Here is a 25,426-nt window from a genome sequence, read left to right on the forward strand (position 1 = left end):
ATATGTCTCACCTGTTATTGTGTTGTTATTATTATTGATAGAGTAACATATGTCTCACCTGTTATTGTGTTGTTATTATTATTGATAGAGTAATATGTCTCACCTGTTATTGTGTTGTTGTTATTATTGATAGAGTAACATATGTCTCACAAATCAAATCAAATACAATTTATTTGTAAGGCCCGACAACACACGTTAATGTCCCCATGGGCCGGACACGTCTTCTTTAAACAAGTCAAGAAGAAACATCACAATAAGTCAAGAACGAAACAAGAACACCATAAAGTCCAAAACCAAAACATTTAAAATAAATGCAAAATTAATAAATGCAACACTCCCAGACATACCCCACGCGAAGGTAAGGAAAAACTCACTAAAACCTAGCAATAGGAAAAAATGCACCACAGGCAATGTGGAGGAGAGAAACCTTAGAAGGGCCATTCAAGGGGGGGATCTCCCTTCTTAGATGTCGGTGATAGTAGTGTTGCAATAAAACAGGTGAACAGTTGGTAGGCATGCACTCATGTGTGTAGTGAAACACAGATAAGTGCATGCGATACCAACTGAACATTTTGAAAGATTAAAGATAGAGCTGATAGCGATAGCAACTGAACATGTTGAAAGATTAAAGATAGAGCTGATAGCAATAGCAACTGAACATTTTGAAAGATTAAGATTAAAGATAGAGCTGATAGCGATAGCAACTGAGCATTTTTGAAAGATTAAAGATAGAGCTGATAGCGGATCTATTTGAGGCGAAGGGGCAGCGCAGATAGGGTCGCATCCTCCCGGTCTTCATCACGGGACGACGGGACGTCCAACACTCCGTTTATCACTCCGAGACAACCACTCACAGGGAGACAGGGAGACAGGGGGACAGGGAGACAGGGAGACAGGGAGACAGGGAGACAGGGAGACAGGGAGACAGGGAGACAGGGAGACAGGGAGACAGGGAGCCGGGACAGGCGTTAGACAGTTCGCATGATTGTGATGGGCGGACATAGGAATAGATACAAGTGGTAAGCATATATGTGAATAGAATAGATATATGTAGTAAGCATATTATGTGAATAGAATAGAAGTACTTAACCAAGCAATGAACGTCTGAACTGCGTTGACAGACCATGGACAGAAGACGGTAAGAAGCTGATCCATGGCCTCGTGGTGCACGTAGAACAGTCACTGCAATCTTGGGCAAGACCCCGAGACATCCACCACCTTGGTCAGCACTACGAGACAACGACTCAGAGAGAGGGGGGGGGGGGGGGGGGGGGGGGTTGGGTGCCGGGGTGAGAGTTCCCATGTTTGTAGTGGGCGGAGATGGAGCAATAAATACATGTAGTGAGCATATGCATACATGGTGACAGTGGAATCATAGTATATAAGAAAATTGTGAAATTGAGTAATAGATAGAACTACTGCAAGCATATGGATACAGGATGAGATACAAGACAATAGCTCAGGGCCGTATGCCCCAGGGGGCAGGATAAGCCGCTCAGAAGGTTCAGCACTGCAGGCCAGACAGAAGGCGGTATGAAGCTGTTCCATGGGACCGGTTGAGACAGAGACAGAGGTTAAAAAGGTTCTCCCATGTCTGCAGAAAAGCAGACATGGGAGCAAATAGACATCCTAACTAAGGGTCAGTCCCCGACCAGGTGAGATCAGGGTAGGTTGAAGGAGAGAGAGAAAAGATGGGTCTTAAGCAGGGATTTAAAAGCTTTGACAGAGCAGGTGCCCCAGGTAATTTATTCCAAAGGTAGGGAGTGCGGTAGACAAAGGCGCTGTGGCCGGCGGATTTCTTTTTAACACTAGGAATCGATAGAAGCCCCGCATTTTGCGAGCGCAGAGCACGAGCGGGCGAGTATCGAGAGATGAGATCGGATAGATAGAACGGTGCAAGCCCATTTCAAATTCTGTAGGTGAGGAGTAGCACTTTAAAGTCAGATCGAGCTTTTCTAGTTTTAGTTAGCATCCGTGCAGCCGCATTTTGCACGAGTTGAAGATTTTTGATGCTTGAATTAGGTAGGCCTGAAAAAAGTGCATTACAGTAGTCTAGACGTGATGAGACAAAAGCATGAATTAGGGTTTCAGCATCAGCCAGAGTTAAAATGGGGCGAATCTTTACGATATTACGAAGATGGAAGAAGGCAATTTTGGTGATTTTTTTTATATGTGCATTAAATTAGAGGGAGGAATCAAAAATTACTCAGAGATTTTTTATGGTGGAGCTCTGGGATACATGACAAGTATCAAAGTTGAGGGAGATGTCCTCAAACAGGCCTCTGTGGTTTGGGGGGCCAACAATTAACATCTCAGTTTTAGAAATATAAAACCTGACTTTGTCTTTAACTTGGCATTTCATAACAGCACAAGAAAGAAACACAGTCGGCTGACAGTTTCTTCTCTGCCTCTCACCTCTTCATGGAGTTCTGTACGTTACCATCCTGTACGTTACCATCACCTGCCGCGTCTCCGGCGTGAGACGACGTGCCAGCCATCACCACCTGTCGCCGTTTGCCTGGAGTGGGACACCGTCTTCGCTCTCTAATTCTCTACGGGAGGTTTTCCAGTGTTCCCACTCCAGACGTCAAGCCGCTCGTCATCGCTCCCGATTCCACGGGAGGAAGGCGTCTCTTCGTGATCCTCGTTCCTGGGGGTGAGGCTCGTTGTCGCTCCCTAGTATTCCACGGGAGGACGGCGTGTGCCCATCCCGTTCCCCTTGGACCCAGGCTCGTCGTCGCTCCCTAGTATTCCACGGGAGGACGGCGTGTTCCCATCCCGGTCCCCTGGGACCCCTTTGTTCTGCGCTGCCCGTCTGCAGCATCCGAAGAGGAGGAGGAGGATCTCCGCGCCAGGCCCCGCTGTCGGGCCCCTGTTCCCGTGCCAGGCCCCCGCCGTCGGGCCCCTGTCCCCGTGCCAGGCCTCCGCCGTCGGGCCCCTGTTCCCGTGCCAGGCCTCCGCCGTCGGGCCCCTGTCCCCGTGCCAGGCCTCTGCCGTCGGAACCCTGTCCTCATCCCTGTAAGCAGCTCTGGCCCTCGCCCTGTCCAAGGCCTTAACCCTGTTCTCTGTCCCTGTCTCCAGCCCGCCTCTCCGGGGCTCTGTCCCTGTCCCCCTCTCCAGTGCCCCTGTTCCTGGCCCTGACACTTAGCCCTGGTCCTTAGCCCTGGCCCTTAGCCTTAGTCCCTTAGCCTGTTCGCCTCTTAAAGGCACAGTGCAGCATTTTCCAGATTTCCTTGACTCTAGTGTTTTTGTGTTTTCCCTTAAAGGGACTGTGCCGCTTTTTGTTCTATAATAAATATTTGCCCTGTTTTGGCTTACTCTCATACCTGTCTTGTGTTGTGCGATTGGGGTCGGTTACAAACCATAACATTATTGCAACATGCTGGTATTGAAGTTCAAGGTTTTCAAGCTCAACTCTGCCACCTGGTGGCCAAAACAGGGTGAATGTTTGTGTGTGTGTGTTTCAAGTTTCAAGTTTCAAGTTTCTTTAATAGTTGTCATACAGAAGTACAGAATACTTTCATACAAAATGCTTCTTACTGTTACGCTCCAGAGACTGTGCTAGACAAGATAGTATCAAATAACATAGTATAGCATGTAATTTTAGAAGAAGAAAATGAGGTCACAGTGTTCGGTATAGACATATGTACAATGTTCTGAGTTACCATATAATATACAATACTATGCAGTGTACTAATGTACAGTACTATATAGTGCAAAGCAGAAATGGGATGAGGTACAATTTAGGTACAATTTACAGTAAGGTGTACGAGTTGTAGTGCAATCCTTCATCAATAAATATAAAGTGTGGGGAGTGGGTGCTACAGTGTGTTTGTTTAAAGTGGGTGTGTGCTATAAAGTGTGTGGAGTGGGTGCTACAGTGTGTTTGTTTAAAGTGAGTGTGTGCGTGTGGATGTGTGTGCTATGTGCGTTTGGTGGTTGTTGTTGTGTAGTGTTCATTGTTCGTTTAGCAGCCTGATGGCCTGGGGATAGAAGCTTCTTCTGAGTCTTTCTGTGCTCGCCTTGAGAGTGTTGTTGTTGTTGTTGTTGTTAAATTGCTATGCCTATGTGCCGTGTGTGTGTGTGTGTGCGTGTGCGTGCGTGCGTGTGTGTGTGTGTGTGTGTGTGTGCGTGTGTGTGTGTGTGTGCTTACATAATACAGTATGTATCTTTCTACATATAGTCATAAGGTGATTTCAGGTTACAGTAGATGATGTCACAAATCAACAGCAAGAATAATGAAAGATATAGCCGCAAGCGGCGATATGCGAGTTTCAAGCCAATATTGATCATCAAGATTGCAAAATAAGTTCATACCTACAGTTCAGCAGTGTTATGAAACATGTCTTGCAGGTTTTGTAATGTTTGGACAAAAACCTTTGATTTATAGTCCATTTTGTGTTATGCCACATAGATTTTGTGCATTTGTAGCACCACCTAGTGTTCAATTTGAATGATATTTTCAGGGTATGTTTCCGGTAGTTATGTGGACATATCCTGCAAATGTTGTGTTGATTGGCCTAACAGTTGTTGATTTGCATCTATCTATGTGCTGAGCCATTCCTTTTTAAATTGATTGGTTAATATCTTCAAAACTAAAAAAAGATATAAACAAGCCTCATACAACAGTTGATAAGCTTGATCCAATAATGATCCATGGAAAATATGGTCATAAATGGACTTACGGTTTAAGAGATCAATAGGAGTCAATAATGTGTTTTCACGCCCATTTGTGAATTTGTAGTGCCCCCTAGTGGTCAATTTGAATGGGATTTTCAAGAACTATTTCAGGTAACTTTAAGCTTCATCCAATAAGGATTCACAGCAAGTTTGGTAGTAATCGGACCTACAGTTTAGGAGGAGATGTCAAAAATGTGTTTACATCAAATCCAAGATGGCGGGAAATACAATATGACGGACTTGAGGGTCCTTGAGGCAAATTTGTAGAGGGTATAGAGATGGATGTCTGTATCATGGTTCATGTAAATCGGACTCACGGTGTAGGAGTTTTGACCTTTCAAAGTTCCAAAGTTTGACCTTTAATTATAGCGCCCCCTTTAGGCCAATTGGGGTCATATTAGTTGGAAAGCATTTACACACAACTTCCAACCAATGGGTTAAAGTTGATGTTGCTACCAAGTTTCAAGTTTGCTTTTATTTGTCACATATAAAGTACATTCAGTGAAATGCTTGGTTCTGTATGAGCCCCTGAGAATGTGCTTCATACAGTAAAATAAAAAGTAAGTAAAAGAGGAATAAAGTCCCAACACTATACAAATATACAATATACAACTAAAGAACAACCTACGTACCTGTCACCTGAACAGTGACATCTCCTTAGCAAATTACCTCAATACCTTCTATGCGAGGTTTGATGCTGGTAATAACAACACCAGCTCACAAGCCACGGCAATGGGGGGGGGGGGGGTCGGCTGCTGATGGAGGCGCAGTGTTCAGGGTAACAGAGCATGAGGTGAGGCGGACCTTTAAAAAAGTGAATACCAGGAAGGCAGCAGGTCCGGACGGCATCCCCGGCCGCGTCCTAAAAGTCTGTGCCGACCAACTGGCCCCAGTATTCACTGACATATTTAACCTGTCCTTAGAACAGGCTGTCATCCCCACCTGCCTGAAGAAGTCCACTATTATCCCTGTACCCAAAAAATCCAAGCCTGCTTGCCTCAACGACTACCGCCCTGTAGCTCTCACCTCCATAGCCATGAAGTGCTTTGAGAAGCTAGTAAAGGGCTACATCTGCTCCTCCCTCCCCATCAACATGGACCCCCTGCAATTTGCATACCGCCCCAACAGGTCCACGGAGGACGCCATAGCCCATGTGCTGCACACAGCAGCATCACACCTGGACAAGAGGCAGGGGAACTATGTGAGAATGCTATTCATCGACTACAGCTCGGCATTCAATACCATAGTCCCCTCCATACTCATAGCCAAGCTCAGGGACCTGGGCTTGAACTATGACCTCTGCCAGTGGGTCTTGGACTTCCTGACTGGCAGACCCCAGGTGGTGAGAGCAGGCAACTGCACCTCCTCATCCATCACCCTCAACATAGGGGCCCCCCAGGGCTGTGTTCTGAGTCCCCTCCTCTACTCCCTGTACACACACGACTGTGTGGCTCAGCGGAGTAGCAATACAATCATCAAATTTGCTGACGACACAGTGGTGGTGGGCCTGATCTCTGCCAACGACGAGAGGGCCTACCTGGAAGAGGTCAAGGTCCTGGCGGGATGGTGCCAGGAAAACAGCCTCTCCCTGAACGTCAGCAAAACAAAGGAGATGATTGTGGACTTCAGGAGGTCGGGGGTCAAGGACTACAGCCCCCTCAGCATCGACGGGGCACCGGTTGAGAGAGTCAACAGCTTTAAGTATCTCGGAGCCTACATATCCGAGGACTTGACATGGACCACACACATTGACAGTGTTGTGAAGAAGGCACGACAATGCCTCTACTTCCTCAGGCGCCTAAGGAAGTTCCAAGTCAGTCAGAAGATCCTTAAGAACTTCTACTCATGTACAATAGAGAGCATCTTGACCGGCAACATCACCTCCTGGTTTGGGAATAGCACTGCACAAGACCGAAGCAGACTACAAAGAGTGACACGTTCAGCCGAACGCACAATTGGAGGGGGGCTCCCCACCCTCCAGAACATTTACAACAAGCGTTGCAAGGGCAAGGCTAAGAGAATCATTAAAGACTCCAGTCACCCGAACAACTGCCTCTTTGAACTGCTGCGGTCAGGCAAGCGATACCGGAGTCTCAAGGCGAGCACAGAAAGACTCAGAAGAAGCTTCTATCCCCAGGCCATCAGGCTGCTAAACGAACAATGAACACTACACAACAACAACCACCAAACGCACATAGCACACACATCCACACACACACACTCACTTTAAACAAACACACTGTAGCACCCACTCCACACACTTTATAGCACACACCCACTTTAAACAAACACACTGTAGCACCCACTCCCCACACTTTATATTTATTGATGAAGGATTGCACTACAACTCGTACACCTTACTGTAAATTGTACCTAAATTGTACCTCATCCCATTTCTGCTTTGCACTATATAGTACTGTACATTAGTACACTGCATAGTATTGTATATTATATGGTAACTCAGAACATTGTACATATGTCTATACCGAACACTGTGACCTCATTTTCTTCTTCTAAATTACATGCTATACTATGTTATTTGATACTATCTTGTCTAGCACAGTCTCTGGAGCGTAACAGTAAGAAGCATTTTGTATGAAAGTATTCTGTACTTCTGTATGACAACTATTAAAGAAACTTGAAACTTGAAACAATGAAGTAAAAAGGCAGGCAAAATGCAGGCAACCATTTACCATCTCATGGAATTTGCAAAAGCATTTCTGAAGATTAATTAAAATAAATTAAAAACAATGCACACAAGAACAAACACTTGTGCTTGAAAAACCCTAATAAAATAAATAGATAGGCCTGTATAGCGGAGGCGATAGTGGCTCGGGAGGTAGAGAAATCGTCTGGTAATCCGGAGGTTCCCTGTTCGATTCCCACTCCTCCCAGGCAGCGTGTCAAAGTGTCCTTGAGCAAGACACTTACTTAACCCCTAACTGCTCCAGATGGGCAGGTTGTCACCTTGCCGTCGGTGTGTGAATGAGTGAGTGAATGAGTGAATGTGAGGAACAAAATGTAAATGCTATTTGGATGAAAGTGCTATAAAATGCATCACCATTATAGCTACTACATGCATTTAGAGCAACTTACACACAATTATAAGCCAAGTGCAAAAGGTTACAAATGGCATTTGACAGTTCAAAATAGAATAGAATACATAGTCATGGACTAAACCAACAGGTCCACCGACAGATGATTTACTTATAACAAACAGTGTTCTAATAGGCCTATGATTTCACACACAAAAAAACCCAGCCAAAACAACCGGCCCATAGTGTCAGAATGAATTAATTGTTTTCAGACCAGATGATATATCTATATAGTAATATATCGTATATAGTATATTGTAGGAGTGCTGAACAAACGGACTGCCAGACGGTTGTTAGATGCAATACACGTGAAGTGCCATGTTTACTTTCCACTTCCTTAACACATTGGCGACCACGGTTTGCAGTGTAATATGGTTCTGGACGACCAGGGTTCTAACAACTATATATATACTTTATAGTATTGCTATTTGTCCATTCTCATTGTCACTTGAGTGCATAAACCGTGGCTTCATAATGGCTTAAAGAAAATAAAAATCCATCGGTTGGTTGTCATTTTATAGCGCCGTGAATATAAGGTTTATCTCAGTTTTCGCCTCGGTTTTTTTCTGGGGAGCTAGATAATAGGCTAAAGGCTAGTCACGTTATATCAAACGCCATTTCTGCTGTATATATACGAATGAAATAAAACAAACTGCGTAGCATCCGGACTATTACAGAGCATCTATGGATGAAATGGGGGCGGCGGGGAACGCCGATTACTATTATTGATTAGCAATACAGTGTGCGTTCAATATACCATTTTCACTGATCGATCACGTTACGTTTTAAAACAATGTCCAATCCAGCTGTAATTTGGGTGAATAGTATCCTACCGTCAGGCCATGTGATCGCCGGCAGCATTTCATCATTAGTCATTGGAATCTGGTAGATCGATATGTCCATTGGCTAATCATAAATCTCATTATTCCAGGCTGAAATATGCGTTCGGTGACAGGATCAAAGATGGAGGGTGTTCGTTTGGAACCGAGGCTCATATGAAACGCCCACAGATAGTAAAAAAAAAATTTCAATCGCCCTCAATGATACTGCAGTGGAGCGATGGCGCCCCTAAGCGGATCTGGCCGGTATTGCATGTTTCGAAAATCAAATATGTGGGTAGGTCCTGCAAGTCGATCGCGGACGTTAATAGCGTTATTAATATGGAATAAAACAATAACAACTCGCCACGAGTTAACTCGTGGCTCTGGTCCTCAACGGGTGGAATCGAAACGCGAGTTAACTCGTGGCTGGTCCCTATAGTGTTAATACAAACTCATACGTCATCATGTCAACCCGTGTGACTACATAACGTCAATGCCCTCTAACCACACCCTGTGCATAACATTGAACATGGATGTGACAGAATATGAATGTGAATTCTATTGTCCATTATTGTCCCCCACATGCGCCCCCCCCCCCCCCCCCCCCCCAGAATTCACAAGAACTGGCAGCATGAGCCGTTGAGGACCCCGTAAAATCCTGCCGAAACAGCTTTGGGTGTCCAGAGTCTGTGTAGCGACGGGACCAGTGTCCACCAGAGGGTGGCGTGAGGACTTAACGACCAGGGGGGAACCCTGTGTCATGGTGGAACCCGTAGACCCTTGAGGGTGGTCTGAGTTTTTTTTTTTTTTTTTTTATTATTATTTATTGATATTTTTTCCCCTCTTTTTTCCTCCGATTTTCTCCCATCCCAATCAGTTAGTCGTTATGCCAATTCCCAATCCCCTTCCTGGTCGCTGCGCACTTACCCCCCACAGTCGGTCTGGGAGAGTGGAGGCTATCACGTGCTTCCTCCGACACACGTCTAGCCAATCAACCGCTTCTTTTCACCTGGCAGCGCGGACTCTCACTGAGAGGGCGTAGCGTGTGGAAGAATCACACTATCCCACTTAGATCCTATCCACGCTTAGCAGGCGCCCCGACCGAACTGTAGGAGTCGCTGTTTACAACGACCCGGACCCACCCCGCCAGCTTCTCCCACCCTCTAATACTGCCAATTGTATTAGTGTGAACGGCCAGCCAAGTTGGTGACAACCCCGGAGCTGTGAGCTGGATTCGAACAGGCGAATCCAGCGTCTCCGGGGTTGGTGACGAACGCAATCTCTGCTACGCCACCTGACCGCCCCTGAGGTTTTGATGGCCGGAGGGCGGCCGCGCCGCAGCGGCTGAGCTACAGGAACCGGACGGTCTAGGTCCACATGAGCTGGTTTCAGACGGTCCACTGAAATGTGGTCCGGTTTCCCTCCTATTTCGACTACAAATGACTTGTCCCCTGTTTCCAGAACACGAAAAGGCCCCTCATATGGTGGCCGTAGTGGCGACCGATGTGCATCATGGCAGACAAAGACATACTTTGCTGTATGGAGATCAGGTGGAATATAAGCCTGGGGCACAATGTGCTGTGACGTAGGCACCGGCCTAAATACCTTGGCATTGTCCAGAAAAACAGACCGTTGGTGACCAGCAGACCAAGGCGTTGTGGTGTTGGGTATGAAACCCCCAGGGACTCACAATGGCTGCCCATAAACCAGTTCGGCTGAGGAGGACTGAAGATCTTCCTTAGGGGCTGATCGGAGGCCCAGCATGACCCACGGAAGTCTGTCAACCCACCCATTGTCCCGGAGACTGGCCCTGAATGCGGCCTTCATTGACCTATGAAACCTCTCGCACAGTCCATTGGCTTGAGGGTGATAAGCCGTTGTACAGTGCAGCTTTACCCCGAGACCCTGGGCCACAGCATTCCAGAGCTCCGATGTGAACTGAGGCCCCTGGTCGGAGCTTATGTCGGATGGAGCACCAAAACGGGCAACCCAGGTGCCGATGAATGCTCGTGCAATGTCGGCAGATGTAGTCGAAGATAGTGGAATGGCCTCTTAATCGTCGTCCTGTTAATCATGGTAAGGAGGTGGGTGCAACCATGTGATGGCGGCAGTGGCCCAACCAAGTATATGTGCACATGATCAAACCGCCTTTCAGGCACATTGAAAGGGGTTAGTGGGGCCTTGGTGTGGCGGTGCACCTTGGCCCGTTGACACTCCAGACAAGCATTAGCCCAATCTCGAACATCCTTTTTAAGACCGTGCCAGACGAACTTGGCTGCCACCAACTGCTGAGATGGTTTCCTGCCCGGGTGAGAAAGGCAGTGAAGGGCGTCGAAGACCCGCCTCCTCCAAGCGGCAGGGACCACTGGGCGAGGCTGCCCAAGTGAGATGTCACACAGGAGCGTAGACCCAGTGTCATTAAAAGAGATGTCCACCAACTGAAGACCTGTATCGGTGGTCCTACATGCCTGGACGTCCTTGTCGGAAAGCTGATCGGCAGCCATCTGTGCATAATCAATCCCGAGGTGGACCGTACTGATGATAGCACGAGAGAGGCAGTCGGCGACAGGGTTGTTCTTCCTGGCAACATGTTGGATGTCCGTTGTAAACTACAAGATGGAGGACAACTGCCGTTGCTGGCGAGCGGACCATGGCTCCGAGACCTTGGCCATAGCAAAGGTCAACGGTTTGTGATCGACAAATGCTGTGAATGGTCGGCCCTCCAACAGGAAACGGAAATGCTGTACCGCAAGATAGAGGCTGAGGAGCTCCTGGTCGAAGGTGCTGTAATTGCGCTCACTGGCTCTGAGCTGCCGACTAAAAAAGACGAGGGGTTGCCAGTGACCATCGACTAGCTGCTCATACACTGCCCCAACAGCATAATCCGATGCGTCGGTTGTGAGAGCGATCGGCGCCTCAGGTAATGGGTGCGCCAACATGGCCGCCCTAGCCAGGGCTTGCTTGGTGTTTTTAAAAGCTCCATCCATCTCCTCTGTCCAAGTGAGAGTGAGCTTAGCAGGTTTGCCCTTGAGTGCCTCGTAGAGGGGCTTCATGAGCTGGGCTGCGCCAGGCACAAAGCGATGATAAAAATTCACCATACCCAAAAATTCCTGCAGTGCCCTGACGGTGGGGGGCTGCGGACACTCGCTCACAGCCTGCACTTTCGATGGCAGAGGCACTGCCCCATCTTTTGTGATGCGGTGCCCCAGGAAATCAATTATTCGTAGTCCAAACTGGCACTTGGCTGGGTTAAGAATCAAGCCATGCTGACTCAGGCACTCAAAAAGTTTGCAGAGGTGAACCATGTGTTCAGCCCTGGAGGAGCTGGCGATGAGGATGTCATCTAAATAAGTGAACAGGAAAGGCAGGTCCCTTAACACACTGTCCATGAGGCGCTGAAATGCTTGGGCAGCGTTCTTGAGACCAAAAGGCATGCAGAGGAACTCAAAGAGCCCAAAAGGGGTGATTACCGCGGTCTTGGAAATGTCCTGTGACTGCACCGGCACCTGGTGATAACCACGAACCAGGTCAACTTTAGAAAATATGACCTTCCCCGCCAGGCGAGATGAAAAGTCCTGAATGTGTGGTATAGGATAGCGGTCAGGGGTCGTAGCACCATTCAGGCGGCGATAATCACCACACGGGCGCCAACCTCCGGCGGGCTTTGGCACCATATGGAGTGGCGAGGCCCAGGGGCTATTGGACCGGCGCACCATGCAGAGGCACTTCATCGCCTCAAACTCAGCCTTAGCAATAGCCAGTTTACCTGGATCCAGGCGCCATGCACGGGCATGTACTGGCGTGCCTGTAGTCGATATATAATGTTCCACACCGTGCTTAGCTGTAGCTGCTGAAAAGGTTGGCATGGTAAGAACTGGGAACTCAGCCAACATACTTGAGAACTCAGAGGCAGTGAGGGTACTGGACAGCCTTGAGGAGCTAGAACCACTGAGTTCACATGGGAATGAGCTAAAAGTCTCTGCGCTGACCAAGCGCCGGTTTTTAATGTCCACCAGCAGCCCATGGGCACACAAAAAATCTGCACCTAACAATGGGTTAGACACCTCAGCGGTAACAAATGTCCATGAGAAATGCTGTCCCCACAATGTCACATGCCGTTCACCATAGGTCCGTATGGGACTACCGTTGGCCGCCTCTAGTGGTGAACCCCGTACTCCGGCTTGTATATCCAAAACAGATGCGGGTAAAACGCTCACAGTGGCCCCAGTGTCGCACAAAAAACACTGCCCAGAAAGTGTGTCTCTAATAAATAATAAACTGCCTTCATGGCCAACACTCATGGCAGCTAGCGGGTGCTGGCCCTCTCGTTTCCCGACACCTTGGCATGGGGGTAGTTACATGGGGGTAGGCATCTTCTAGCTTTAGAGCCAAACTGTGCATGGTAGAAACACATACCTGTGGGCTTTTGTCTCTGGGCAGGGGCGGGGGCTCTGGACAGGGCAGCCACAACAGCAGGACGCGGAGAGTCATCCACCTGGTACACAATATTATTAGCCACCTGACACTGTTGTGTAGCAGAGAAAAACTTATCAGCCTCTGTTGACAGAATCAGCTATGGGGCGACAATAATATGTTCATGAGGCATGGTTTCTCTCTTTAGCCATTAAACAGCGTGGTTTATTTCACATTGGTACAGCAGTACATGAGAGTCCTTCTCCTATGAGAGCGACGGTGGAAGAGACAGAGGGGGAGTCGACATCTCCTTTTATACCTCTATACCTGGCGGCAGCATTAGCAGCTCTGCCTATAGCGCCCTCTTGTGGAAACAGTTAGACACAGTTAGACAGTTACTTGCAATCATACATAACATCTAACTTTAACAGCCTCTTTAGCCAATGCACGATAGTCTGTAATGGGAGAGTTAGCCAAAGCCGACCGCACTTTCCATGGTAGCTGCTGTAGCCAGGAATAGCTCCTTAAAGATAAAACAAGGCTTGTGGTTGCCTGGTAGTAGAGCCAACATTCGATCCATTAGCTCCGATGGTTTAGCATCGTCCAGGCCCGGCAAAGACAGTAGCTGACGTGCACGCTCAGACTCCGTCTGACCAAAAGTTTCTAGCAGAACGTCTTTCAGTGTGTCGTACTTACTATCCTCTGGAGCAGGGGTTCTCAACCTTTCAGCTGCCAAGGCACCCCTGTGTTCAATAAAATATTCCAGGGCACCCCTACATACGATAAAGACTTTTCCGGTCCTGTCTTTTTTGCTACAATGATGACAAAAGTGCTTGCTTTCAAAATAATGTTTATTTAAGAAACCGGGAAACACATTTGTGTGTATATGCAGGCTATATAATGCATTATTAACAGGTGTTTCAGGTCTAAATGGCTTAGTACTGTTGACATTACACTGCTTGTAGTAGTAAATCAAATAGCATATTTCTTTAAATAAAATTACAGAGAATTATCACTAAAGTGCTATATGTTGCAGCTGCACTCTTTTCCATAAAAATAGCATATTTGGATAAGTGTGACCATTTCTCAAAAACTGAAAATCATGTATTTTTTTTAAATACAGAAAAGGATCACTAAAGTGCTATCTGTTGCAGCTGCACTGTTCTCCATAAAAATAGCATATTTGGATAAGTGTGACCATTTCACAGAAAAGGATCACCAAGTTACCATTGGCATTTCTCAAAAAATATAAATAAATACAGAAAATAAGCACTCGTTCACTCAGTGGACATTTCTAGCTCAATGCGAGGTCTGCTGCTGCTGGCTAATAATACGGTCAATACGTGGGGAGATCTTTGACAAGGCAACGTGCATGTCATCCTCAAGGCTCAACTTGGCCCTATATTTTGTTTTCAGAGCTGTCATGGATGAAAAGCCAGCTTCACACAGATATGTGGTGCTGAATGGTATCAACACCTTAACTGCTGCATCATGAGATACTTGGTACTCAGCTCCACACTCTGAAACGAGCTCTCCAGGTGGTATCAGATGATATTTCAATGAGTTCTTCCAAGAGTTTGGATGGAGATGTGTCAGGAAGCTTTGTCTCAATGTTGTCTGTAAAGGTATTTTTTATCCAGAGTAACTTGGTGATCCTTTTCTGTGTTTTATTAAATAATGATTTTCAGATTTTGAGAAATGGTCAAACTTATCCAAATATGGTATTTTCATGGAAAACAGTGCAGCTGCAACAGATAGCACTTTAGTGATAATTTTCTGTAATCTTTTTTTTTTTTAAATTTTAGGCACCCCTGGCAGCTCTCTGAGGCACCCTAGGGTGCCGCGGCACCCCTGTTGAGAACCGCTGCTCTGGAGGATTCCCGAGCAGATGTGCTACTCTGGATGCGATAGCACCGCCGAGCGCCGATACCATGTAATAATACTTTGTATCATCCTCCGTGATCCTCCATATAGCGAACTGCGCCTCCGTTTGCACGAACCAAATGGCAGCCTGCTGCTCCCAGAACTCCTGTAGCTTCATTGCTACAGCGTTAACACTCATGTTTGCTTGTTCAAAAAATGTAATCCAGTCTTTGGAAGCGTCCAAAAACGATAGTCAGAGTCACCAATGTAGGAGTGCTGAACAAACGGACTGCCAGACGGTTGTTAGATGCATTGATTGATTGAAAACTTTATTAACAGATTGCAGAATGGGTACAGTACAGTACAGCTCAATACATACAATTGTTAAGGGGATGCAGACCAGAGAAAGTCTTTCGTCTTGTTTACATCAGGGTCCCCCATTTTCAATTCATCATATGACACACACGACATACAGATAGACAGTACTGTCTGCTATACATTTATGACATACCAGATTTGCAAATACAGTACTGTTTGTGATACAAAAAGTGTCCAGAAAAGAGAGTATATACATTTGACGTCGAAACTGTACATTGGAGGAGGTTGGGTAGGTGGGGGGGGGGGGGGGGGGGGCACGTGAAGTGCCATGTTTACTTCCCACTTCCTTAATACAAACTCATACGTCATCACGTCAACCCGTGTGACTACATAGCGTCAATGCCCTCTAACCACACCCTGCATAACATTGAACATGGATGTGACAGAATATGAATTCTATTGTCCATTATTGTCCCCCACAATATAGTACTATATCAGATGATATCGCCCATCTATAGCCTACTCTAAAACGTTCTCGACAACTGTAGAACAGTATTATCAGTGTGTAACTATAGCCTATATAATTAGCCTATGGTTATATAGGCTTGTATAGACAATTAGGTGACAAGTGATGCTCCAGTGATTCTCAATGTGGGTGGTGACCCCCAGGATCCTTACATGTGCACTGTGTAGTTTTGAGAGAGATAACCTTTACAAAGCCTGCTTACTATATACGGTACATACATCTTTGAATTCATCTAATTAATTAGCCTATAGGATACTTCTTTGAATAGTACATATTTGTAACCAAAACGCCTGCAATTGTAAACGACAGTAAAATGGTAACTTTTCAGTGACCCATTATTTCTCTGAGTTTATTGTAATGTATATTTTAATATACCAACGTTTATCCCCCAAAACTATACACACTGCATCTTTAAGGGGGTCCAGAGAGTCCCCAACGAAAATTTGGAATACTTTAATTGCACTATTTCATTCAGTAAAGGTTAGTCCAACGTGAGAACTGAGGAAGAGTTGTATTTATCCCCTCAGGTAGTTCTGGACTTCATCATGTCTCACGACTATAATCTGCTCAAACGGGGGTATGTCCAGTCCGCATGCTTTATATGTTGTGTATCAATCTGAGGAGTTATTCTCGAAAAGGACAAGGTTGAGAAATAACGGTCTATAGTCGACTTCCAGGCGGCCTGATGGAGACGGATGAGTCCAGATGAGTCCTGCCCTGTCTCCTGTCCCACCCTGCATGGTTTTGTAGTTTGGCCAGTTGCACGTGTTGTCCGTCCATCAGGTCCCCCCCCCTCTCTCTCTTCAGAAGCTAATCAACATAACAGGGCCCGAGTGTCTCCCACACATCTCTTCTGTCTATACAACAGCTCCGGTTACACTTTATAGCCCGGGCTGCTTATGGCCGCTGCTCCCAGGGAAGCAAACAGCGGGACGCTTCTTAAAAACCCCTGATGCTGTTGTTTCAATCACGCTGAAGGTAAACTGTCGCTCAGCTTTGACCCGACGAATAATGAAAAGAAACAAATGTATCCTGGTGCAGATGTCTGCCTCTGTGGCCTATAGGCTCGTTTCTTTAGGCCTCTATGTATTTATCTACATTATTGGGCTAGAGAGTAAAATGTAAAATTGTTCCGCACAAAATGCTGGTATAAAGTCATCTATTTTATACACGGTCATGTGGGATCTTATTGCAGGCCATACTTTTAGGGACACTTGTTTAAATGCACTGTTACTGTTTTTATTCAATAAGGTATAGCAGATGAGAGAATGGTGATATATACGTTCGTACACTATTTTTCCACTGTCATTTCACCATCTCAGAATAGACGGTTACATAATGAATGAATCTAAGTCAGATCTAACTATAAATAAAATAAAAAAATGTATCAATATCACCTGCATATTAAACAAATGTCTAATGTCCGCTTGGCCCCTGCATGCGGCTACTATACAGGAACCGTGGAGCGGTCAAGGCGAGCGAGACACACTAGAAGACAACACGCTTCCAGCGGAGAGAGAGAGGCCTGGATCTCCCATCCCAGCGCCCCGAGACGGAGTTGGCCAACTAATCTGTTTTGAACGGGCGGGTGAGCGGGCCAACATCAAAGCATTCTTTATATGGAAATTGCACCCAGGGTAGCTGTGGAGGTATAGCCCGGTCGTAACCTCGCTAATAAATTAAGAGGAAGACGAGCCAGTGGCGAAGCTGCACCTGCATGCACATATAGGCCTCCATACGTAATATAAATACATAGATACACACACACGCACGCACGCGCACACACACACGCGCACGCACACACACACTCACACACAGACACACACACGCGCGCGCGCACGCACACGCGCACGCACACACACACTCACACACAGACACACACACACACACACACACACACACACACACACACACACACACACGCACGCACACACACACACACACACACACACACACACACACACACACACACACACACACACACACACACACACACACACACACACACACACACACACACACACACACACACACACACACACACACACACACACACACACACACACACACACACACACACTCTGACGGCTTCAACACATGGAGTTCAGGCCTGATGGCTACTGCTGCTCTGGCGGGTCTCATACCGACACACGGAAACCAAAAGGCACCATGAGATGTTCCACCTTTTTAACCCCCCCCCCCCAGGCTATAGGCATAGTTTAATATAATAATTCGTATATAATATATAATCAGCTGTATATTTTTATGTAAAAGCTAAAACAAAAACGTACACCGTTTTATATGTGCTTTGATCGAAATAATACTTTGTATTACTTTCACAACATAATCATGTATAACATGTCGTCTTTAATGTCATTATATATGTTATTATAAGAGCCCATAGGCTGAAACAAAAGTCGGTTAGAGCTCCGCTTATATTGCTTGAGAAAGGGTTTTCTTTAGTTCTATACGTTTCTTTAGAGAGTTCATAGACATGATAGCACGTGTGGCCTATTTAATATACTGTAATGATTGCGTCATATTATTGAGAGGTTAAACTCAATTTAAAGCTCGATCGTCAATTTTTTATTGTTGTTATTTCAAGGTTCAAGGCCGATAAGGAAAAACACCCGGACAATGAATGGACAGGCCCTGATTAGATAAGTCGAATTATTATATTCCGTTTATTGATGTGGCCTAAACAAAAGACTAGCATTTAATTAGGTCTAATACAAAATAGTACAATCATGCATGTTTCCTGTGACTTGGTGAATTTGAGGTGCTTTGTATACGCAGTCAGTTCCCATGGAGGTGGATCGCCCTATGCAAATGACGTGGATGTCATCTTTTAAGTCCCGTTTTGTCTCCACAAAAGGTCCGCGATGGGGTGATATTCTTCTTCTTTTCACTTGGCGTTTGAAGAGCATTTGTAACCAGTACAGCCCCGTTCAACGAGAACAGAGAGCTGTGTTTTGTGTACTTTCCCCCGGCGTGCTGCTGACACGCTGTTTTCTCAGACGTGTATGTTGTGAAAACACTGTAATCCTCCGCCAATCTGCACTCGAGTGACTTTTGTTTTGTTTTGTTAACCATCTGCAGCAAAACCACAGACTGACCGGTCTTTTCTCTCCCGAACGGGAGCAGAGGTGATGAGGGAACACCGTTCAACCTGCCGTCTCCACGGCGCACTTTCACACGGCTCGTCAAGATGCGCCAAACGGGACAGCTATAACAAATACATGCTGGCTTATCCTATAATAAATCATCGAGGACACACAGTATGATGAACAAAAAATATATATATTTGGGAAGAGCTCTGGAGGCTTCCATTTTATCCACACTGACTTCATAAAAAATAATTTGTGGTCATAAAGAAATCTATAGTTTTGGAATACATGACAGACACCCCATTGTTTAAGGGGAGAAACAGATGTACGCCGATTCGAGTAGAGGCAACAGAACATAAACCAATTTACCCAAAATGTTACATGGTCTCTAAATGTCTCTACAATAATATGCCCCATGATAGCCCGAGCTCATGATATAGTCTGCATGGGTCATATTATACTGTACACCTCCTTCACTTCATAATCAGTCTACATTGCGCTCCACCTCACATTGTAACACAGTGATGTTTATTGACCGCTAGCCTATTTACTGGTAACCATATATACGTATCCTATATGTATCTTTGTACACGCAGCCATTTGTAAACTTGTAGACTAGTTTTGGCATGTATTTCTACTCGACTATTATGTCTGTATATACTGTGTATCTGTAGAATATCTACAGCAGCTGCGCTGTTCATTTAATTTCAAACCTTTATTTATACAGGTAAAAATCTCATCATATCTCATTTACAAGAGCGACCTGATCCACCAAACAAAGATGCTGTTGATGTGTAAATGGAGATGCTATGACACTCGCGCACTGTGTACATAACTCTGCAAATAACTGTTGACTCCCGTCTCCCGGATATGCTACTATGTCAACAAGAATGCTGTGCTTTAAACCCGTGTTGCAATATCGTATTATCCCCATCCTCCGTGTTGTGTATCTCCTACATGATCTCCCAACAATTAATAATAATAATAATAATAACTTTATTTTAACAATTAACAACATCCTTAAAGGGACACTTCACTAAAAACAACGCTGATTTATTTTGCACATAATCTCACACACACATCCCACAACTCTAAACAGTTTTGCACACATTCATATAGTTTGACAGTTACTGAGAGTAAATTAGTTTGAATAATGGCCACCAGTTATAAGGTAGCCGTCCCTATAAGACATGGTGTTGCTATTTATTTTCATCTACATCATGTTGTCACGGAGCTGCAATTAACACGACACGAGGATTCAATATCCAGACGACACCACTGGTGGCCATATTCAAACTAATTTACTCCCAATAACTGTCAAACTAAATTAACGTGTGCCAAACTGTTTAGAGTTTTTGGATGTGTTATTTCGTTTTCAACTTTTCCATTTGTAACTTTTCACACTCTGAAGTGATTTGTAATTATACAAAACGACACAATAACTTACTATAGACAACATACTTTATTTATTAGACTTTAATAGTAACGACACGGCGCCCTCTGATCTCTGAGCTATAGAATCAAATGTGTAACAGCCTAGTTTACTCCCCTTTATAACTGACAGCCTCTACTCCCTATTGTCAGCACATGGTTCCCTCAGTATTTTGAGTGGTTCTATACTCAGAACCTCTCCATTCACTGGGAAGTCATCAGTTACAGCCAATTGGTCCATGGGGTTGAAAACGAGCCAATCATAACACAAACACCGCACCGCCGAATTCCTCAAAGGGGTGGCGCTCCGTGTCCTGGTTCAGAGGGGAACTCTGCAGCCCTTTGGAGTGACAGCAGAGTCCGTGCGTAAAGACGCGTGGGAGCAGAGCCGCCACCCTTCAGCCTCGATGAGCACCTAGTTACACGACTATTTGGAGTGGGACTGTGATTCATCACGAGGCTGTCCGCGCTTCGCTTTGCCACATTGTTGCAATTCTTGGGATAAAGGACATTTGATCATCTGTTGGACTTTCATAACAAGTAAGTCGAACTATTTTACGCACGCACAGTCTCTAAAGTCTAAACTTGCCGTAATTAATTTGCCCGTGCGTTGAAGGGGACGAGACAGATTATTTTTTATTTATCTTTTTCCTTTGAATTTTTTCTTCACGGCCAGTGCATAACTACTTGTGTGTCTTCCAGACAGCGTCGCTCACACCGGGAGCACCGTGGATACGTGTTAACACAGGCGGAGGACGTTGGCAAACATGACGGACATCGCCGGTTGCGAGTTTGAAATCGACGTGGAGAGCCTGGAGACGGAGAGCGACGACCAAGCCGACTACGGCAGCGGCTCGACCGTGGCCGGCGGCACCGCGGAGGACGAAGCGGGCGACAAAAAGGGTGACGACAAATCGGTCTCCGGCGTCGGCAGCAGCAGCAGCAGCAGCAGCAGCAGCGGCCTCGGTACCGGTACCGGGGAACAGAGGAAGCTGAGCCGGACGCCGAAGTGCGCGCGCTGCAGGAACCACGGGGTGGTGTCGTGCCTGAAGGGCCACAAGCGCTTCTGCCGCTGGCGGGACTGCCAGTGTGCCAACTGCCTGCTCGTGGTGGAGCGCCAGCGGGTCATGGCGGCACAGGTGGCACTACGGAGGCAGCAAGCCACAGAGGTGCGTGTGTGTGTGTGTGCGTGCGTGTGTGTGCGTGCGTGCTGGTTTGTGTGTGTGTGTCTGTGAATGTGTGTGTGTGCGGGTGCCCGCCCGAGCACACACACCGAACACTTGGCACTTAAGGCAACACGCCAGAGATGCGTGTGTGCGTGTGTGAGTGTGTTACAAATGTGTGTGTGTGTGTATGTGTGTGTGTGTTACTTACGTTGCTTGTGGTTTGTGAAAGACTTGTTGATACAGGCTGTATATAAATAATATGCCAGGTCTAATTTGGAGAGTTTTTTTTGCAATGACATTTTAAACACATGATTTGTTTTTATCGCAAAGGAAAAAAACACAACACAACAGGCCTATCAAACGCACAATGAGGCCTAATGTCATGCAGCCTATATCCCGTATTAAATCGGTTACACTTCAAGGGCGAAAATTGAATAAACAACAAAGCAGTGGATAATAAATAATAAAGCATGCATCTATAACAACAGCATAACAGAACATAAAACCACTTATTAGGGTTTTCAGTGGATTATTGTCGCACATGATTGGAATTGAACAGAATATAATAATTATATTGAATGAATGAGGCAATATGTGCGACTATATTTCTTGAGGAAAAAAAATTGTATTTTATTTGTGTTTTGTTGTCTCATTATTTTTATTTCATTAGGATAAGAAAGGAATTTCCGGGAAGCCGATTGCGGCTGAGAGAAGAACGATATACCAGCGACATATTCGGCCATCCACCATGCTGGCCAAGAGCATCCTGGACGGTAAGGCACCTGGCCGACGATACGCAACAGGTTTTATAGGCCTAACCAGATGGTTATGATCATATAGGAGACTTTCTTTCTGTACCGCAATTCGTTACCAGGCCTGGGACTCAATCCCCGTTCAGTTCAATAAATCCAAGAAACGGATTATCATCAACATTAAATATCGCAAGACCGCGGGCTCGAGCAGGTTCATCTAGCCTTATTGGGAAATATCTGATATATATCTGAGAATGCTCGCTGGTTAACCAATCAATTCATGGTCAATCGTCTCGGTTTGTATCGTTGTGTTGAATTGACGAGTTGAAAGTGAATTAAGCTGCAGCCCGTGATCCGCTGTGTTCATATTTAATAACTATAGTTTATCTCTTGTCCACTAACAAGACCAGAATATCGATATACAGACTTTCTCTACTCGTACTAAAATATCTGTTAGAATGCAATCATTCAACTATTTTATCTACATATTTCAATTATTATGTGATGGCTTTGACAGTTTTTCAGCAACACTGATAACGCTGATCAGCAACATTTTATGACCTTCAGTTTAATTGAAATGTTTGCAATTTTGATACGATAAATACACTGAATATTGTATTTTAAAGGCACAATCTGTGACCCCCCCCCCAAAAGGTAGCATCATCACCACAATTCAAGACAACAGACAAAAGATGTTATCAACTAATAGTAGACAATTACATGTTTACTGATGCTGTAAATAGTTTGTTTACATTGGCAACATTTGTAAACATTAGAGTAAAATAGACCCGTATTTTCACTTATGATCAATTGAAAAAGATTTAAAAAGCTTATTCCAAACAACTCAAATTTTTTAATAATAACTGTGAATATACCTCATATTTTCGCGTAAAAAAAAATCAGATGCCTTTAAAAAAATAAAAAACAACAAAACAAAAAGAGAAAAGGAGTTGATCCTAACAGCAGTTCTCTGCTGACAGGCTACTGTCAGGTCCATCCAAGTTGATTCTAACAGCAGTTCTCCTCTCCTGACAGGCTACCGTCAGGTCCATCCGAGTTGATCCTAACAGCAGTTCTTCTCTCCTGACAGGCCGTCAGGTCCATCCGAGTTGATTCTAACAGCAGTTCTCTCCTGACAGGCTACTGTCAGGTCCATCCGAGTTGATTCTAAGAGCAGTTCTCCTCTCCTGACAGGCTACCGTCAGGTCCATCCGAGTTGATTCTAACAGCAGTTCTCTGCTGACAGGCTACCGTCAGGTCCATCCGAGTTGATCCTAACAGCAGTTCTCTCCTGACAGGCTAATGTCAGGTCCATCCGAGTTGATTCTAACAGCAGTTCTTCTCTCCTGACAGGCTACCGTCCGGTCCAGTCCGACCCATATGGCGGCGCGTCTCTCCCCCCTCCGCTGAGCGACCGCATGAGGAAGAGACGGGCGTTCGCCGACAAGGAGCTGGAGAGCATCATGCTGGAGCGGGAGTACAAGGAGCGTGAGCTCCTGGAGAGCAGCCAGGCAGCCTCCCTCCTCTTCCCTGGCGGCCTGGTCCACCACGCCGCCGAGTACAACTCCTACAAGACGGCATACTCGTCGTCGGCGGGGCCCCCCGCGTCCGAGCCGCGTCCCGAGGAGCTGTGCGGCCTGCTGGGCCCCGGCTGCCTGGACCTGTCCATGCGCTACACTGCGGCCGGCTCTGCCAATGTGGAGCTCGTCTCCTCCAACGTCAGCGTGGCCACCACCTACCGTCACTACCAGCCGTCGCGGGGCGGTTTCGTGGTGTGGCCGCGCGCCGCCGCCAACCTGGGCGACGCCCTCCTCTACCAGCAGTGCCTGCTCAACGCCACGGCGGTGCAGAACATAAAGCCGGGCGCCATGTGGGAGCCCAAGGCGACGCCCGCCGAGAGCCACCCGCCGGAGCAGGACGGCACCCCTGCCGCTGGCAAACTAGAGGGGTCCAGAGCCGCAGCCCTGCAGGACGCCTCGGACCTCCCACGGGGCGATTCCCAGACTCCCGGGGGCACCCGGGGGGGACAGAGAGAGCGGTCGGCGTTCTCCCCTCCCAAGAGGAGCTTCGGACAAAGCTTCCCCGGGAACCCGCAGTCCCACAGCCCCGGCCACGTCCTCAGTAAGCTGAGCAAGGACAGCGCTAAGCACACGCTCGCCATGAAGCTCAACTCCTTCCACTCGCTCATCCAGCACACTCTGAGCGAGAAAGCCGGGGCAGGTAGTGCCGGGGTGGCAGGCACCGGGCCCGAGCTCAGGAGCCCCTACTGCAAAGAGCTCTTAGAGGAAGCGGCCCGCAAGTACAGAGAGGGCTCGGTGAAGGACACTCACAGCTTCAAGACCACATACGCTAAAGACTTTCTCTCCAAGCCGATGGGGACCAAGATGGCATCCAGCGAGTCCTTGTCGTTCTCAGTGGAAGCCATACTGAAGAGGCCCTCGCCTGCCATGAGTCGAGCATTCCATTAATTTCCTCAAGTGCACTAGTTTGCACTATAAGTTGCATTCCCCACCCAGCTCTCCAAATCCCTCTAGTTCGCTAGAGGTGGTTCAGGGTCAAAGACAAAAAAAAAAAAAACAGAGATATAGGCACTGACTGCATCTTCCAAAGCCATTTTAGATTTAGAGAAATTCCTATTTTCTTTTTTTGATTTCTTTTTTTAGAAATTCCAAAGCTATATTTATATGTATATTGTATTTTGTATGTGCATGTTTTAAAATCACTTTATTATGTATAATATTTAAATATATACCAATGTTTTCCTCGTGTCAATAAACTTCCAAGACTCAACTCGCTTCTGTATGAAGTGTATGTTATTTGACGCTGATGTTACAACACATTATGTGATGTATTTATGTAACATTATGTAACTATGTTGGCCACAGTGTTTGCACTGACAAGTCTATTACTTCTAGAAGCAAAAGAAAAGAAAAAGAAAAGAAAATCTTGCTCATATACAGCGAAAGACTCTTGAGTGATGTCTGAAAAAAAAACAAGAAAATGGGCTTAATAAAGCAACTGGGACAATTTCAATAAATGAAACTAAAAAGATAGCAAAGCATAACATTCTTGATATTTATTCTAAATTCATCTGTACTTTTTAGTTTTTTTTAATAACCTTGAATATGAAGTGACCTTTTAAAAACTCATGTAAGGATTTAGCGAATGAAGAAAACATTTATGCAAAAATATTAGCACTTAAAAATGATTGTATATATATAGGCCTATAGCATGAAATTGGCACAATGTTTTGC

At 46.0% G+C, this 25,426-nt stretch overlaps 1 protein-coding gene across 1 annotated transcript; it reads left to right on the forward strand.

Moving 5' to 3' along the window:
• Window positions 1–20,584: 20,584 nt before the first annotated feature.
• Window positions 20,585–25,146, forward strand: dmrt2a (doublesex and mab-3 related transcription factor 2a). Its single transcript, XM_084307843.1, has 4 exons — window positions 20,585–20,794; window positions 20,957–21,423; window positions 22,091–22,193; window positions 23,526–25,146. The coding sequence occupies exons 2-4, from the start codon at window positions 21,022–21,024 to the stop codon at window positions 24,638–24,640; spliced, it is 1,620 nt and encodes a 539-aa protein (XP_084163969.1). The 5' UTR covers window positions 20,585–20,794; window positions 20,957–21,021; the 3' UTR covers window positions 24,641–25,146.
• Window positions 25,147–25,426: the final 280 nt, after the last annotated feature.

The sequence above is a fragment of the Notolepis coatsorum genome (assembly GCF_963971535.1).
Source record: "Notolepis coatsorum genome assembly, chromosome: 2".
Classification (NCBI taxonomy): Eukaryota; Metazoa; Chordata; class Actinopteri; order Aulopiformes; family Paralepididae; genus Notolepis; species Notolepis coatsorum.